The sequence below is a fragment of the Camelus dromedarius genome, chromosome 28, assembly GCF_036321535.1.
Source record: "Camelus dromedarius isolate mCamDro1 chromosome 28, mCamDro1.pat, whole genome shotgun sequence".
NCBI lineage: Eukaryota > Metazoa > Chordata > Mammalia > Artiodactyla > Camelidae > Camelus > Camelus dromedarius.
In genome coordinates this window covers 22,278,806-22,295,648 of record NC_087463.1, presented here as the reverse complement: position 1 = coordinate 22,295,648, position 16,843 = coordinate 22,278,806, and the positions used below count along the sequence as shown (strand labels likewise).

General features: G+C 40.9%; 1 protein-coding gene across 7 annotated transcripts in view; it reads left to right on the top strand.

Moving 5' to 3' along the window:
• Positions 1 to 16,843, top strand: part of RTTN (rotatin) — a 116,288-nt gene that overhangs the window by 84,222 nt on the left and 15,223 nt on the right. For 5 of the 7 annotated variants that reach the window (XM_031441758.2, XM_010998967.3, XM_064480430.1 and 2 more), the window contains 8 exons: positions 127 to 325; positions 1,392 to 1,482; positions 4,546 to 4,699; positions 7,233 to 7,370; positions 9,562 to 9,779; positions 12,216 to 12,321; positions 13,086 to 13,183; positions 14,823 to 14,900. In XM_031441758.2, coding sequence (XP_031297618.2) covers positions 127 to 325; positions 1,392 to 1,482; positions 4,546 to 4,699; positions 7,233 to 7,370; positions 9,562 to 9,779; positions 12,216 to 12,321; positions 13,086 to 13,183; positions 14,823 to 14,900 — 1,082 coding nt within the window. Of the gene's footprint in view, positions 1 to 126; positions 326 to 1,391; positions 1,483 to 4,545; positions 4,700 to 7,232; positions 7,371 to 9,561; positions 9,780 to 12,215; positions 12,322 to 13,085; positions 13,306 to 14,822; positions 14,901 to 16,843 lie in introns of those variants that run through there. The other 2 variants (XM_031441756.2, XM_064480428.1) reach the window with 2 other exon arrangements.

Here is a 16,843-nt window from a genome sequence, read left to right as displayed (position 1 = left end):
TAGGGAATTCCCCAACTGCCTCTCTTTGGCACTTTCAGAAACTTTCCTCTGACTATCAGAACTTGTGAATGTTGTACGTAACCACAAGGTAAACAAAATAGTGATAACTTTCATGCTTATTTGCAGTAGCAGGTCAGCATGAAACTGCATCTCCGCGGCCTCCTCAGGATTCCTCCCTTTCTGCTCCTCTGCCCAGACAGTGTGTTTTTGTCACTCCGCCTCTCCTCTCGGCTGTCTGCAGTCTCCTGGACAGCCTCCTGGCGACCACTCCAGGTGACACTGCGGACGCTTTGCGGCAGGCTCGCCTCATGGAGCTTCTCTGTGGGTAAGAGACCACGCTCCTGGAGAGGAAGCAGACCCAGGCCTTCACTTTCGTCATAGTTGTCTTGAGAGTCTATTTTAGATCTGTTAAAACACTTGGATTGGTTTATATCAGCTCTTAAGCTTCCTCAACCTTTATCCTGATTTTTTAAAATTCAGAGGTTCTGAAGCCTGACTTGTCCTCTGCCGCACTCAAGGAATATGATGCAGGTCTCCTTGGTCATTCTGAACTGAAGTGAAGGAGGTTTGGGATTCACCTCCCTAGAGGTCGTATCGGAATAGTGATGTTGGGTTGAAAACTAATTTTTGAAATTCATTTGGAGTTATTTAGTTATGGATGACTGAAACTTTTATTAGAAAATATTCTGATAAAATTTAGAGAAATTGTGATTTGGTTCTCTCATTTACCTAATATTAATTAGCATCTGACATAACTTTTTCTGGTTTTCCGGTTGGTTTTAAGGTGTAGTTTAAAAAGGCCATAGATAGTGAATTCAGTTCGGCTTGAGTCCTGATTGTAGTTCATTCTCTCACTAGCATTGCAGCCCTGGGAAAGCCACTTTTATCTCTGAAGATTAAATCAGACCTCAGTGCTTTTTCTTTCTTTTTGGAATATTAAGAACAATCTGAAAAAAAAAGTTTTCCCTGCTTCACTTCATGCAGTCCTGATCGCTCCTTCACTCTGCCATTTATTTATTGCAGAGTGAGACTGGACTTAGTTCTCTTCATTTATTTGTCATCTCTTCTGCTCTGATGCCTGCTCGGTTGGAAGAGAAGACTGCTGGTTGATCTCTTGTTTTGTTTCCCTCCTATAAGGTCTTTATTGTATTCTACCTTTAATGGGTTTCATTAGAATTCTTTGTTTCCCACATTTATCTGATAAGGTCTTTTCCTGTGTTCTGAAATACTGTAAGATAAGTTTTTATAAACATTTATTTCCTTCATTTTATGAAAATCCTTTTTTCTTCAGTTCTATTCATGGTTATATCTGAACTTCAAATTCTGATTGGTTAGTCTTCAGTGGGCAGCGTGCTGATTATTTAGAGGGTGTCCATTCTCTGTCCTCCCAGTATCGCGGACGCCGCCCTCCTAGAGACGAGGGTCCGGGAGCTCCAGGCCCTGCTGCCTGCATCCCCCCCACTCGAACACACTCAGGCTCAGGTAAGTGTCTCCCTCCCACCTCGTGTTTTTTTGTACCTTTGTTTGCCATTATGTGCCCAAAACAAAAATTCTGCTGTGGATAGACTAACCGTAAGAGAGGGCTGAAGCTCTCTCAGGATATACATGGTGTGATGAGGTTATTTGAAATAAGATACTTAAAATTTTAATCCGAGAATCTTTGGATGGTGGGGTTTGAAGACCTCGATTCTATCCCTGTTTCCATCATTAACCAGCTAGAAGTGTGTAATCAAGGGTCAGGGCATCTTTGAGCACCATATTTAAGAAAGGGGACATTGTATAGCCCACCTTCCCCCCTGTGATTTTAGGCTCTCTCTCTCATTTCCACCGAAGTTGAAGTTGTGAAAATACTTAGTGACTAAGTTCTGTGTATTTTCAGAACTCAGTCTAATAAGAATAAGTTTATTTTTGTTCCTTCACAGGTATTTACTATTTTTCAGTTGTTACCTGTAGCTAGAGGCTGTATATAAAGTATACCGAATACTTCTTTGTGTAAGTTGTTGCTGATAGAAAATGTTATGTTGACATCAGATTTTAAGAAGGGGTACAAGATGTACTTGGGTGATAGATAATGAAAGGTGGACAAGACCAGTAACTCTTGCTTTGTGGTATTTTCTTTGAGCTTTCTGAATAAGGCGGACCCCCTGCTACAGTGTTGGGTGACATAAACCACCTTCCAGACACTGTCCCAGCGTGGTGTTTTCATTGTGAGTGTACTTGTGTGCATGATGGCCACCTCTCCGTTTTTCGGTCTGTTCAGCCAACAGAACTTTATTGAGGGCCCACTGTGTTCCAGGACCTTCCCTAAACGAACAAAACAAAGGCCCTTCTCCTCAGGTGGGAGCAAATCCATGTGTGTCTGATGAGGCCTTAAATGGACATCTGGGAAGAGAACCAAAGCAGGGGCAGGAAGTGGTGTCGGAGCTGGGCGGGTGGGGCTTTTCCACAGAGGGTGGTCGGGAGGGGCTTCCAGCAGTGACGGACGTGTGGCCTGAAATAAGCGAGGAAGCTGGTCCTGTGGGGCGTAGTGGGGCCCCTGAGGTTGTGGCTTGCTTGGCTTGTTTGGGAAGTAGCAGGGAGTGGCTGGAGCAGGATCTGCGAGGCGGAGATGGGGTCGGAGGGTCCAGCGCGTGTCCCGTGCCAGGGCTCGGTCTGCATTCCTGGAATGAATGAATAATATCAGTAGCGAACATTCATGGGGTGCTCGTTTGCATGCATTTATGTAATCCTCTCATCAATCACATGACGTGCATTAGGGGCCTTGTTTTACGAAGGAAATGGCTGGAGCCCAAGGATGCGTAGCTTGTCCAGGGCGGCTCACCCAGTGAGCAGAGCCAGGGCTCCAGCCCGTGCAGGCTTGTTGGAGAACCCACAGTCATACAGTGTTGCACTGCCTAGCCTCGTGTGGACCAGGTGCTTCTTGCCTCTTTGTCTCTATACGAGATGATTCATTCGTTCACTCCAGAGCAATGCTGGAGCGTACGCTCCGCCACGCTGTGCTGCAGGTGCTAGTGATGCACCCCTGCCCACGTGAAGGCTGTGTCCCAGGGGCAGGAAGCATGGAGTAAACAGTAAATAGAGTGTAAGTGTTCATCAGGTGGCAGCACATGCTACGGAAAAAATAAGTGAGGACGGGTGGAGGGGGGATAGGTGGCTGCTTTTCCGGTAGGTGGTCTGCAAAGGCCTCATGAAGGTGAGGTTTGAGCAGAGACCTGGTGGGGCAGAGTGTGGGCCACCTCTGCACTTGAGGTTGCAGGCAGGCAGAGGTACACGTTTGCTGCTGAAGTTTGTGGTTGGTTGGTGTATTTTTTTGAAGAAGAGTTTCCAACATAAAAAAGTTACTTTGTGAACTGCCATATCATTAGCTGATTAAATCTTCAATACGGTAACTTACAAAAGAACCTGTGACAGTTCAGCTGCTTCCTCTCTCTAATGCTTCGTGCCGGCTCTCACCTTCTGTGGTTTGTCTGTGGTGACACCGCACCTGGGGAGGGTGGACTGGCTATGACCTCAGTAGTGTCGCATATGCAGGGGTCAGCAAATACTTCGCAGCAGTGAGGGAGTTAAATTTCACAAACTGCTGCATTTTATCCAATAGGAAGAGTCTAGAGCCACCTATGCTTTGATGGAAAATATATCGACAGATTAGATAAAAGGGAGTGCTTTTCACCAGGAGAAGCAGGACAGAAGAACCATTTGGAAATAGTCTAAGGCCATTTACCTTAGAGGCATGTATCCCTCATGCAGTCCCTGACTCTGGCAACAGCAGAATGAGGTGGGAGGAAAAGCTGTGAGTGTGTGTACAGAGAGAGGCTCCAGAACATCTCTAGAGTTCATGTGTATGGGCTGTCTCGTTGCCTGGGGAGGATGAATACACGAGACACCAGTTTATTGCTTAATTTTTACATATCCAGAGAACTATTTTCTAAAGTAGTTTTGCCAGTTAATACTTCTTATGGTATTAGTATCAAGCAACATCTCAGAGTTGTTTTTATTGGTAATCTGGGGGAAGACTTAATTTTTCTTTTGTAATTAAGAATAGTATTTTTATGCTGAAGGATAACTGAGGGCAAACACTGAACATATTTGCATTTTATTTGTAGCAGTAACTAGGCTGGTAGGCTGGCTTCTCCCACCCCTCAGTGGTACAGTTTGAAGAATATTTTGTAATCTTTCTTTATAAAATTGTAGATTTCATAGCTTTAGGCTGCCCTTTTCTGCTTCTTCCAAAATACTGATTTCACAGTTTAGCTACTTGAAAAATATAAAGGCTTTCTTTCTCTAAGTGGAATTCAGAATTTTCTTTGGAAATATTGCTTTGTTTGGTATTATTATAGTTGACAGTGTTAATGTGGCCATTAATGACATGCTGTGTATTCATTTTAGGTCTTTAAAAATTATGGTTAATATTTTATCACTTTTTTATTAACTTATGTTACAAAAATGTGGCTTATTATACTGCCTAGAAAAGTAAAATACTTTGTCACTGAGATGGGCTTTTCATATGATAACGTTTTGTTTTACTTTTCCTCCTTTTCTGAATAGGTGTCCTTTCTCCTAGAATACCTGTCCTCTTTGTCGCGGCTTCTGCAGTCATGTTTACTGGTAGATCCTGACCTCCTGGTTCAGGACGAGCTTCTGAAATCTCTGATCACAAATGTCATCAGAGTGCTCACCATATACATCAAAGATGTGCTAGGTAAGCTTTCTCTAGTTTAGGGTGAAAGTAAATTATACTGAGGAATAACATCTTACTTTGCACCAGGTGTCCAGATCAAAGTCACATCTTGGATTGTTCTTTGCCAGTATTTTATAATGTGTTTTATAGTTTGGATATTTTCATTGGTTCCAGGAGGCCATTTGAGGCAAATATGTAGTATAATAAAGGACCATTCCCCTGTGCTGTCATTTTAAATGAGGGTAAATTTCTTTAATGTTAGAAAGTACAGTGAGTGTTAGATATTAATTATTCTAATGAGCTGTGACCGAGGCCAAATGACCTACTGGTAGCTCAATTGCAGTAACAAGTATAAGCAAGCCTAGTAGATAGTATCAGAAGTTTCCTAAGGTCCAAAATTCTTAAAAAATATATTCTGATGAAAAGTTGAATATAAAGCTTAATAGTAGAGAAAATTAAAACAATGTAGGATGTTTATCAAAATTAAAATGATAATTGTCTAAACTACTTTATAATGAAGTAATTGACCATTTGCTCATTCTCTTTGCCTGTCAGTTCGTTCTTGTTTAGTCCCTTGAATTTATGGATTGGCAGGTTTTAGCTCTGGTGAGTGAAATGGTTGATTCCCTGCGAAGCCAGTCCTCGGTGTCTCATCAGTGGTATTCAGTTATCCCAGTGCTGGAGCAGCAGTAATTCCTCACATAAAAGCTTCACAAGTGGAAGTGATGTCCTGGTGAAGCTAATTAGGTTTCACCATGCATTCTCTGCAACGGTGGTATCTCCACACAAGGAGCAGAAAATGATTCTTGAGGGAAAGAAGTGAGGGGGAAAAACGTAGCTCTTTAGAGTGGTTTGTGGGCCTCCAAAGCGCAACTTTGCCCAATAAAATCTTATTCATTAGTACGTAATTTCTCTTGCTGGGTTTTCTTGGGTATCACTTGGGAAGCATTGACATTGAGCTCCTGGAACGTACACGAGGAATTTGCAGGGTCAGTGCTAAAAAACTGGTGCAAACATGGTTGTGACTAGAAGGCTTTTGACTGATGCTCGATCCCAAGGGCGCATGGCAAGAGGTGCCTGCATCGTGGCTGTCGTTGGCTGCCTTGTGGACGTGTCATTGATTTTCTTGCTTTGATTTGGGGATCTAAGGATTAAATAACAATGGTATATATTTTAATATTTAATTATGTAAAAGTTATTTAACCCATCATTAATTATGTCAAGTGCTAAAAAGGCAAAATATCAACAATATCTGAATGTATATCTAGCAGGTAGTTAAGCTAAAAGTTATTTTCTCATCTCTTTCAAAAGTTAAACATTCACTCATATTTTTTTAAGAAATTAATTTTTTTTCTGGAAAAATAGTTTTGAATGATCTTATAAAATATTGATAATGTTTCTGGGGTATATTAATATGATTTGCTAATTTTCATATATAATTGTATACATTTTAATTTACATGTATATATAAATTATGTTAAAATAATCAGGAAACACAGTTACAAAAGTAAATAGCTTTCAATTTTTAGTTTAACTATCAAATATTTTATTTGGCCATATTAAGCCTATGCTAAATAAAACTGGTAAGCTTTATACTTACTCTTTTCATGGGTAAAGTACAGATATATGGATATTGCATGAACAGATACATGGTGTCTGTGGGATTAATATTTCACGGGGGCTGTGATCAGGTAACATGTCTACAAAGACTCCTATAACTGACAACGAGCTCGTAACGACAGAAAGGTTGAGAAACGCCCATGATTGCTACAATTCAGACTCCCTGGAAGATGCCCCTTCCCAGCCTCACCCAGCCTCATGGATGCGGAATAACACTGAGAGGGAAGTCCTGGGTTGCTTGGTGACGGAGTTTGACAGAGCGACGGATAACTGCTGGTGATGTGGTCACAGACGACAGTCCTAAGATAGCCACTGCCCTCCAGCCCCTGTTTGCCCCGTAGAGAGAAGGGAAAGCTGTTCTTAACCTGGAAGGTTAATTGCTGCAGCCCCAGACACGGGGGCCAAGTGCGGAATCCTCTTAGGGACCAGAGTTTTCCTTGTGGGGCCGTCTTCTTCTCTGTTCCTCAGAGAAGTTTCCTTTCTTTTCTGCCACGACCTTGGCTTGTTATGTTTTCCCCTTTCATGCCTGCACAAAGCTGCTCGAGGGGATAAGGAAAACAGGAGAAGCTTCACTTGTATAGAAGTAACTCGAACAATGACATGTGTTTCCAGTGTGCCCAGTGTGTGGTTCTGAAGCTGTCACATAATACTCAGTTCGCCACATCTTCTGCATATTGTTGAATATACTTTAATAAGAGGAGGTTGTATGAGTGCGTATTCATTTATCTATAGCAGGGTGGGTGGAAGAGAGAAATCGTTAAGAAGCAGTGAAAAAAAATTAATTGGAATTTGCATCATGCTGAATTACATCTGTCTTCATTTGATAAGTACATACCTCTTATTTTAAGTGTAATGAAGTATCTGGTGAGTTTTATGTCTTAAAAGGCTTTTTCCTCTTTGGGTTAATAACAAAATGTTTTGATTAATTTTATAGATGCAGAGTTAATATCGGCCTTTTATCAGACATGGACACATTTATTTAACCTTCTGGCCACACTCCTGAGGAAAGCTGGTCCTGCCTCTTTACCATTTATTACGATGGGCCTGGCCAGGCACTGGGCAGCGGTGATCGGTAAGAAGATCATCTCACTGGGCTTGGGGTCATCCTGCTAATAAAAATTAAGATAATTATTATTTATGATTTTTATATAATTTATATGTATTCTCTAAAACTAAGTAATTATGGCATGGTCTTTGAAAGAGGAGCAGGGTACTTGCTTTGAGAAATTTGCAGTGCTCTTGAGGAGCCCAAAAAAATACATTTTAAGAAAATTGAAACCCATTTCAAAGTACCATAAAAACAAGTAAGAAAAGCCAGTAGTGTTATGGAGATGCAGATCGTGGTTATGAGGCAGTGAGATAGATTTTCTTCTGTTGGTGTAGAAACCAGTCTCTTTCCTTTTACATGTGCCCTCTAAGTGTGTAAACCTGCATGTATCATACCCTGTTTTCATTATAACTTGGAAAGTTATAATAAAAATAGTGTCTTGTTTTGAGACATGAGGATTTTCTCATAACCGAGGGTATAGTGTAGTTAATTATTTTTATAAGATGTTTTCCATATACTAGTTGCCTACTAGGATGAACAAATGATTTTTTAAAATAACTACTGTCTTAAATTTTTCATAAAGTCTCTTCTAAATATTAGCATAGCAAGAAGCCTTTTTTGCATAAATGTTTATAAATAATATTTATGTTACCTTTTAAACCAGTTAAAATCTATTCAAAATTGAATTCTTCTAAGTTTCCAAATTATCACTAATTCAATCGACTTGTTTTTTCACATTTTATTTTATCATTTGGTCATTCTGTAAACTTACGTGTATGATAAATCCTGTAACCAGAATGATAGTTTTGAAGTAAGATTATGGGGAAATACATGTTCAGCCAGAAAAGGAATTGTTAGTAATCTGGATATAGGAGTTCTGGGTTAACCCTAAGGGGAATAATGTCCATTTAGAGATTATTATTTTGTTAAAAGAGAAAAAAATTGAAAGAGATTGACCGATGTGATTGGTGTTTTCCTCTGGCATCCAGGGTGATGGTGCGGGGGGAGTTAGTTTATCCCCTGAACAACCAATAACATAAAGCAACATGCTTTATGGGGCGTATGGGACACCTAGGCCAACGAGTTAAATCTGGCCACTCCTCATTTTGGTAAATAAACTTTTACTGGAACACAGCCACACACACTCATTACTTACTGCCTGTGACTGCGTTCCTGCTGCAGCGGCAGAGCTGAATAGTCGTGACAAAGGCGTGTGACCTGCAAAGCGTGAAATATTTATTTATTCTCTGGCCCTTTCCAGAAAAAGTGTGTTGACCCCTGATTTCAGCCTGTTTACCTGACACTGTTTCCCTAGTGATAACATAAAAGAGATACTAAATTTAAAATCTGTCTTCAGAATACACACACAGGTTCATATAGTAACAGTGCTAATAAAAAATAACCTACAGCATAAACGGCTAGCTTTGATAATGTTCATGAAAACACAACTAATAAAAATGATTGATACTCCTTGCTTTGGGGTTGTTTTTGTTTGCTCTTTTGTTTCTCTTATTTTCTATCCCATGTACCCATACGCATTTAAAACATGTTAAGTCACTTTGTAACTTAAGTTATCTATAACCATTTTTCCCACAAATTTGACTAATATTTAAATATCATTTAAATAAATTGAATTCCCATGAAACCTGTTGACTACATTATTTTTCTTACGTTACCTAAGAATATAAGAATTTCTACAAGCCTAAATCTAGGTAGAAATCCTTGTGGTTTTAACTCTTATGCAAGTATAAATCCAAAATAATATAAAAATAAAATCTTGATAACCCAGAGTACAGTTACATTAACTTTTTTTTTAAGATTAGCACTGAAATAAAAATTTAAAAGTTAAAAACTCTAGAGACTTTTTGGGTCCCGTTAGACCCCAGAGGGTCAATACTCATTTATATATAACCCTCTTATTTGGGGTCTTGGCAGAGAGTGTGTGGATGTGCATTTGTACACACACACTCATATAAGACAGGACCCATATGAAAAGAACAAAATGAGAACTAAATAGATTCTTCCATCAGTAGGTTGTCTTAGTGTTGTTTAACTTACTTTTAAACACTAGGGTTATTCTTGTGCTAAGTGAGCTATTGATAACTTTACTTCATTAGAAATTAAAAAGCTATAAACTTAATTACTCAAATAAATCTGATGCACTTTAATTTTGAGGAAATTTTCAGTGTTTATATGTGGAATTACTCTCTTTTAGATACGTTCTGCACATGTGTGGGTTTGTCTGCCACGTGCCCTCCCCTGTGTACGGCCAGCCTGCAGTTCCTGTCCATCCTCTTGACTGAAGAAGCAAAAAGGCACCTCCAGGATAAGGATAAAACTAGTCTATGCCACAGTCCAACGCTGGCTTCACTTCTGGATAAAACGCAAGAGAACCAGGCATCTGTAGAGCGACTTAATGAAGTAATTCTTCAGGTATGTGATTTCTTGATTTTTTTCAAAATTTGGTTTAGTTTTTAAATGAATTGACTTTCAGTCTTGGTCTTGTAAGTTTTTTTTTAATCATTTGAGTTAAAAATTAATGTTCATTATCATCATTTAAATAATAGAAAAGTATATAAAGTTAAATTAACCATCTCCTCTCCAGTTTCATTTCTCTGATGACGACTGGTTTTTTCTAATGCATATGATGTAAAAATTCAAAATGAAATATTAGTAATCTAAATCCAGCAGTTTAGCAAAATAGTGTGCTGTATTACGACCAGAATGGGCACATTTCAGGAATGTACATTTAATTCATGATTTGTTGCCACTTTCAAGACACGATTACATCTTTGAAATATTTTTACCTAGATGGCATTTGATTTGCATAAATGAGCTATATATTTAAGGTGGCTACTTGGTTGACACATTTGTAAGAAAATGCCCTCTTTCCAAACCCTGCTGTCTATTTTATCCTATAAACTTATTTTTTTCAGCTCTAGAATTGAACCACGAATTTTGTTTAATCAAAAACATTCTAAAATCACTGAAATATTGTTATTTTATAAATAGATTAAGAAAAAGAACTAGAAGCATTTCCTAAGTGGCACAGTGTTCTTACAAATAGGAATATTACTAGATTTTTCCGTGTTAATTCCCTGTTTAATAATCGCATGGCTTTGTAGCTTTCGTCCTCTCGCTGGAAGGGGGGTGAGGGGTGGATGTGCACGCTGAAGATCCACTCTGCTATCTGGCAGCTGGCTGCGTTCCCCAGATAGAACATTGCTGTTCTGCCTGCCAACCTGCCGCCGCCCCCTGCTGCCTGGGGTTCGGGGATTTTTGCCCCTTTTCTGCCTGTGACAGCCATGGTTGTACGCAGCTTTCTGATGAGACCACTTGTGTGTGTTGCACGACAGCCTTGATTTCGCTGGGCTGCAGAGGGGGCAGAGGCAGGAGGCTCCCTGGTCCACCCCCAACTGCCTGTGTTGGGAGGGGCCCTGGGCTCCGCAGGGCACTTACGTCTCCCTCGCCCAACACATTGTGTTGTCTGCAAAGCACAGAAAAGGAGGCACTCTCCCCTCTGTCTCAGCAGCTCCTTCAGAAGCTGGCTGTCTCGGGGACGAGGTCCTGAAAGCCCTCCTCGGGGTCACTCATTCTTGGGAGGCCACTGCTTCTCTGTCGCTACTGCCTCCCCCTTTACCTTTGGCTCTTCGCTGTTTGGAACCAAATCTGGACAGTGTTTCGGTTCTCTCATTCACCACCAGAACAGCCAGCTTTATTCCCCCAGGGATTAACTGAGTCTGATTTTGCATTTTAAAAAATAACAGCTCTCCATGTCTGCGGGTTCTGCATCCATGGATTCAACCAGAGGTCGAGTGAAAATATTAAAAAAAATTTTTTCAGAAAGTTCCAAAAATAAAAACTTGAATTTGCCTCATGCACAGCAACTATTTCTGTAATATTTACATTCTGTTAAGTGTTGTAAGTAATCTAGAGATGATTTAAGGTATATGAGAGGATGTGTTTAGATTATATGCAAATACTTTACCGTTTTATATGAGAGACTTGACCATCAGAGATTTTGGAGTTCACAGAAGAGTCTTCTCCAGGGACGCTCACAAGCCTGAGAAGACGGGCGCGGAGTGGCCCAGCCCCAACCCCCAGCACGGCCCCAGCCGAGCAGCTCCTCTCGCAGGCTCAGAGCATCTCCTGGTTTTAAACGTAACAGAAAACCAAGATTACCAGACACCTGACAAAAGCCCCTGTCCAGGAAATAGAAGACAAAATAACCAAAAAAGAAGCAAAGAGACCTTATGTAGAAAGAAGAAAGCCTAATAAAGGTTCCAATCATGTCAAATGTGTAAAGGAAGTAGACCAAAATACTAGTATTTTCAAAATTACAAGTGATTTTTCATTTATGTAAGAATCAAATTAAATATATATATATTTTTTTGAAAAACATGTCAGATGACGTGTAAATGTTACTATAGAAACGGATGCGAAGCACCAAGTCACCGGAGGTACAGGGGTACGTTGGGTAGAAATTGAGGGAGGGGATATGTCTCAAGAAAAGGGAAGGAATTCTCCAGTTCAGCAGTTTTCCAAAGGCCCTTTTAAATAAGTTACATATATGCGCTAGTGAATTTGATTAAGTGCATGAACTTGCTATGGGTTAATACTAAACGTAGCTTTATTCTTTAGGTGGTGAGTCTTTGAAAAGATTGTTGGTCTTTTCTGTGTTATAAACCTCTTATTCAGTCCTGTCCACACCGAGCATTCTCAGATCTTAATGATTTATCAGATTCCAGTGAATTTCATGGAATAGTTGAAAAGTAACGATAGCTTTTAAACAGAACACATCTTTTATTCACAACCATTTTGCTCCAGCTTAAATTTTGTTGAAGGCAGTTTGCTGTATATTCTTCGCAGTGCTATGAAGGAAAATCTCCCAAAGATACCCTGAGAAGAGTTGCTGCGAACGCGTTGCTGTCGCTTCTGGCCGTCAGCAGAAGAGCGCAGAAGCTCGCACTGCGAGGTGAGCCATGTGACACGGCCGCTGCCTTTATGGCACGTTTTCAATTTGTATGTTTTACTGCCTGTTCATTTTCATTTTCTTTGGACTCAGAATGTAAAGAAGTTAAAATGTGAGTGTCACTAAAAAAAAAATGTTTTTTTCCTCATACAGAAAGAAGCATAGTAAGCATGCATTACTTTTGAAATAAAAAGATTACACATGTAGGTTATTTTTTGTGTAATGATTCTTACTCTAGAGGATCTCTAAACACCAGAGAAGCTTTAAAAAGTTGCCTCTCACTCGGTTTCATAATAATTACGTATTAACCACAAGCACACATTGTACACTTGAAGAAAACACATCGTTTTGATATTAGTAACAACTGCATTTGATGATCCTGTGTTTTCATATAAATTTCCCCTCTAAAGTGTCATGATTTCTCATCTGGAATCAGAAATCACAGGTCTTGGAGTTAGAAGAGAATAGCAGCACATCAGGTCTGCTAATGTCAACTGCAACTTGCTGCTGAAGCAAATGACACGCCTCCAAACAGGAATTAGTTGTTGGGAGGGTCGAACTAAGTTGAACACAAGTGGGCTTTAGCATTTTAGTTATCTTACATTTTAATCCTCTGATTCATTCATCTCTCACTGAAAACGCTAAAGTGAAGTTGGTCAGAAACAGAAAATGGTTTTTTTTTTTTGAGAATTTTATTGATATATGTAGTTTTAACTTATTTAGAACTGGAATATCTTTCTGATCAGTTTGGGCTTTGCCTTTTTCAGCCAGCCTGGTGGACGGATGCATAGAGCAGATGAAGCACATTCATGCGCAGCTGAACCTGGATTGTCTGAGGCCTGGGAAGGCCGCACTCAAGAGAAAGGTGACTGCGAATCTAACATTCTGGCCGCACATAGAGACCATCTCTCCATTGTCCTTGTGCTTCTCAGTGACACTGATGGTCGGTTGAAATGAGTGCCTGTTTTAGAAGAAAGTTACAGTCAGGTAGATTAATGGAGTTTCTACCGAATGGAGTTCTTTGTGTGTGTGTCTCAGTTCTCACTTACAGATCTTTTAATGAGATTTATAAATTACATATTGTTACAAGCATTTCAGAGTGTGCCTGATACATTTTTTATACTACAAAAAGGAAATTTTTCTCTCACAGTAAGCATAGGTTCCCTAGGAGTGAGCTGTAACTTGCCGACTGTTTTCCATATGCCAGGCACCGTTCTAAACGTCTTGTATTTAGCATCCCCCGCGTGCTCGTGACCACACCGCACATGACTCATCAGGGATGAAGCAACGTTTGCCCTGGACCCAGGGGCTGCAGGGCTGCTGTTCCTAATCGCTGTTTTCTTCCTTCCGTGGCTTCTGAACGTCTCTTTCTAGTATTGAGTCTGCTGGACTCATGTTCAAACTGCATATTCATTGTGAACTTGAAATCACAGGGTTGTTTTTTTTTTTTAAATGTATTTTATATTGAGATAACGTTGGTTTGTAACATTTTATAAGTTTCGTGTGTACAGCATTATATTTCTACTTCTACATCACGCTCACCACCAAAAATTTGGTTTCCATCTGCCCCACCCTTCACCCCTTCCCCTCTGTTTTCTGTATCTGTGTGTTTTTGTTTGGTTCGATTTGTTCATTTATTTTGTGTCTTTGTCTTTTCTTTGCTTTTTATAGTCCACATGAGTGAAATCACGTAGCATTCGTCTTTCTCTGTCTGGGTTATTTAACTTAGTATAGTACCCTTAAAGTCCATCCATGTTGTTGCAAATGTCAAGATTTCATCTTTTTTGTGACTGAGCAATACTCCACTGTATATATACACATTTTTTTAATCCACTCATCAGTCAGTGGTTACTTAGGTTGTTTCCATATCTTGGCTATTGGAAATAACACAGTTTTGATATAATAGCAGTAGCTAATAATAACTGTGATTAAAAAGATCTGGCACAGAGGCTCATCAAGAAAATGAGTACATGTATGTATTTATAAATATAAATATATATACACAAATCTAAGACCATTATTGCAGCGATCTATGTAATAACTCACTTCTACTGCATTTAATAAGAAACCGAGAAAAAAACCTTATTTGCTAATTTCATTGATCCAGGGGCTTGTCTGTCCGTTTCTTTTCCTGCCTCTTTCCCTTGCCCTCTCTAGGCAGAAGCCGTTTACTTCATCATTGAGAAAGTCAGCCAACTCCTGATACAACTGAAAACCAGTCAGTTACCTTCTTCACTGTACTGAGATGGAACGTGGAGCTTATTATGTATCTCCGTTCCTCCGTGCTTGATAGAACAGAGAGGGCTTTCTTGTGGTGGAGGTGCTTCTGGGGACACGGCCATCCTTCCGAGATCATGAGCTTGTCGGTCCACAGAGTTACGGGGGTCAGGCTCAGCGGGAGCATGGTGCAGCGTAACGTGACCCCAGGGAGGAGGAGGGCCTGTATATCTAAAGTGGAACATGCCGTGGTGTGCACCTTTTTCAACTGCTTTTTGTTTAAACAGGATGATGGTTTTATTAAAGAGTTAAGCATTGCCATGCAGCTCCTGAGAAACTGCCTTTATCAAAATGAAGAATGTAAAGTAAGTAGAGCTTCTTCTCAAAAATGTTGATACCAGTGCTGGCATTAAACAGTTTGATTTTTATGTGAGAAAGTTAGGAGGGGAAATGGAAAACTCTGAATGTTTTTAGATGCACAGTTGATTGGTCCGTAAGTGCAGTGTGGATTCTCAGAAGTGGATGCACCTAGTCTTGTTGTTCTTCAACCCTGATGACATTTCTTGTTCACGGCAGCATTTTAACTGTACCCCTGCAACTTGGCCTGCAGGCAGCGCAAGCACACTGGGGCCTCTCTTTCCAATGTTAGCCATTTCAGTTTTTTCACCAAGACGGAATGAATGGCTGTGTATGTCTGCTAAGGCAGGATTTGTTTCAAAGGCAGTTGTCAGATGACTGTCCAAGGGAGTAAGTGGAAGTGTCTGTATCCATAAGGAAGAAGATGGGTGTGTCTCCTGCTTCAGAGGAGTGTTGCATGTGGGCCTGTGGATGTCAGGGAGGCTGTTCGCTCCCAGCTCTGCTGGCGCCGTCTGTCCCTGGCCTCGGCCACTCTGTCAGGGAACCAGGGAGATGTTCTGCTCTGTCTGTGGGCATAGACGCTGTCATTTAACACAGTGCTTGGTGCTGTTACACAGGACACAGCGCCTTGAACTCTTTGATTCGCTTTGTCAGAGGGGTATGGCACTTTTGAAGCACTAGTTTTGCACAGAATACTATGAAAAATGAGGAAGATACATAAATTATGGAAGCTTTCTTTTTAAAAGAAATTTCTTACCTTTTTTTGCTTTTGTGATGAAACTGGAAAAAGTGTACTGTATCTGGAAAATGAACATCTTGAATGCATATTCCTTAAACTGTATAAAGTAGTTTGTTCAAGACACATGACAAACAACTTTACATTTCAAAACAATTTGATTGGAATTAAGTATTGATATATTTCACTAAAAATTCCCAATGTATGAACTTTTTACTTCAAATAGAGGGTCCTTGACTAAATTTGTGATCCCAAGTGCTAAACAGCATTCTTGTGGCTGGAGCAGTCAGTGCTTGTCCACAGCACCTCGCTCAGGGAGTGCTCGGGCCGACTTCCAGGTAGGGTCTGCCTGTGGATTTACGAGATGCTCGCCTGTACTGGATGGAAACATGATGTCCCCATTTGTAACACATTAGCCAGCTATGAAAGTGTGCTCTCTCAATAAGCCAAAGCATTTCTGCATTTCTAGGTTGCTTAGTAAGGAATAAATTCAAAGAATAGGTACTCCAGAGTATAAATATCATCCTACAGGATTCTTAATTTCTTTTCCTGTTCCACCTTACCTGAGGTGTACAACACACTCTCATTGCTAATTGTTGGTCACTCCTGGTGATTGACCAAGTCACCCCCACCCCCCACCCCCACCCTGGTGTCTGTGTGTGACGCTGAGGAGCTCTCACTCTAGGAAGATCCCAGGGGCTATGAGTTAATGGATTGCACGGTGGGCAAGGTTAGAGGTGGGGGGACTGTGCCGGTCAGGCAAGAGGTGACGAGTCCTTAACCGGGGCAGGTGGAAACAGGAAGGAGGGTGGGGAGCAGCTTCGCGGTACGGAGGGGAAAGAAGAGAGGATGTAGGGTGGCTTCCAGGCTCCAGTCTGATGCAGGCGTGCACAGCAGAGCAGAGCGCGGCCGTGACAAGTCCTAGTGGCGGGTCTGCCTGTCTCAGTGTCAGGGGTCTCTGGGATGTCAGGATGGGAAACGGCTGTAATCAGCAGATGATGTGGGTCTGGGGATCTTGGGAGTTATCAGTGTGAAGATGGTGTTTGTAGCCATGACATTGTTGAAAGCCTAGGTCATACTCGGAGAACATAACCTTTCAAGAGAAGACAAACAACCGAGAAGGACACACCGGGGCACGTTGGGAGACGACCAGGGAGGGAGGGGCTCGTGGAAATGAAGACAGCGAGCCTTTGACACGTGCCGCAGTGCCAGGGG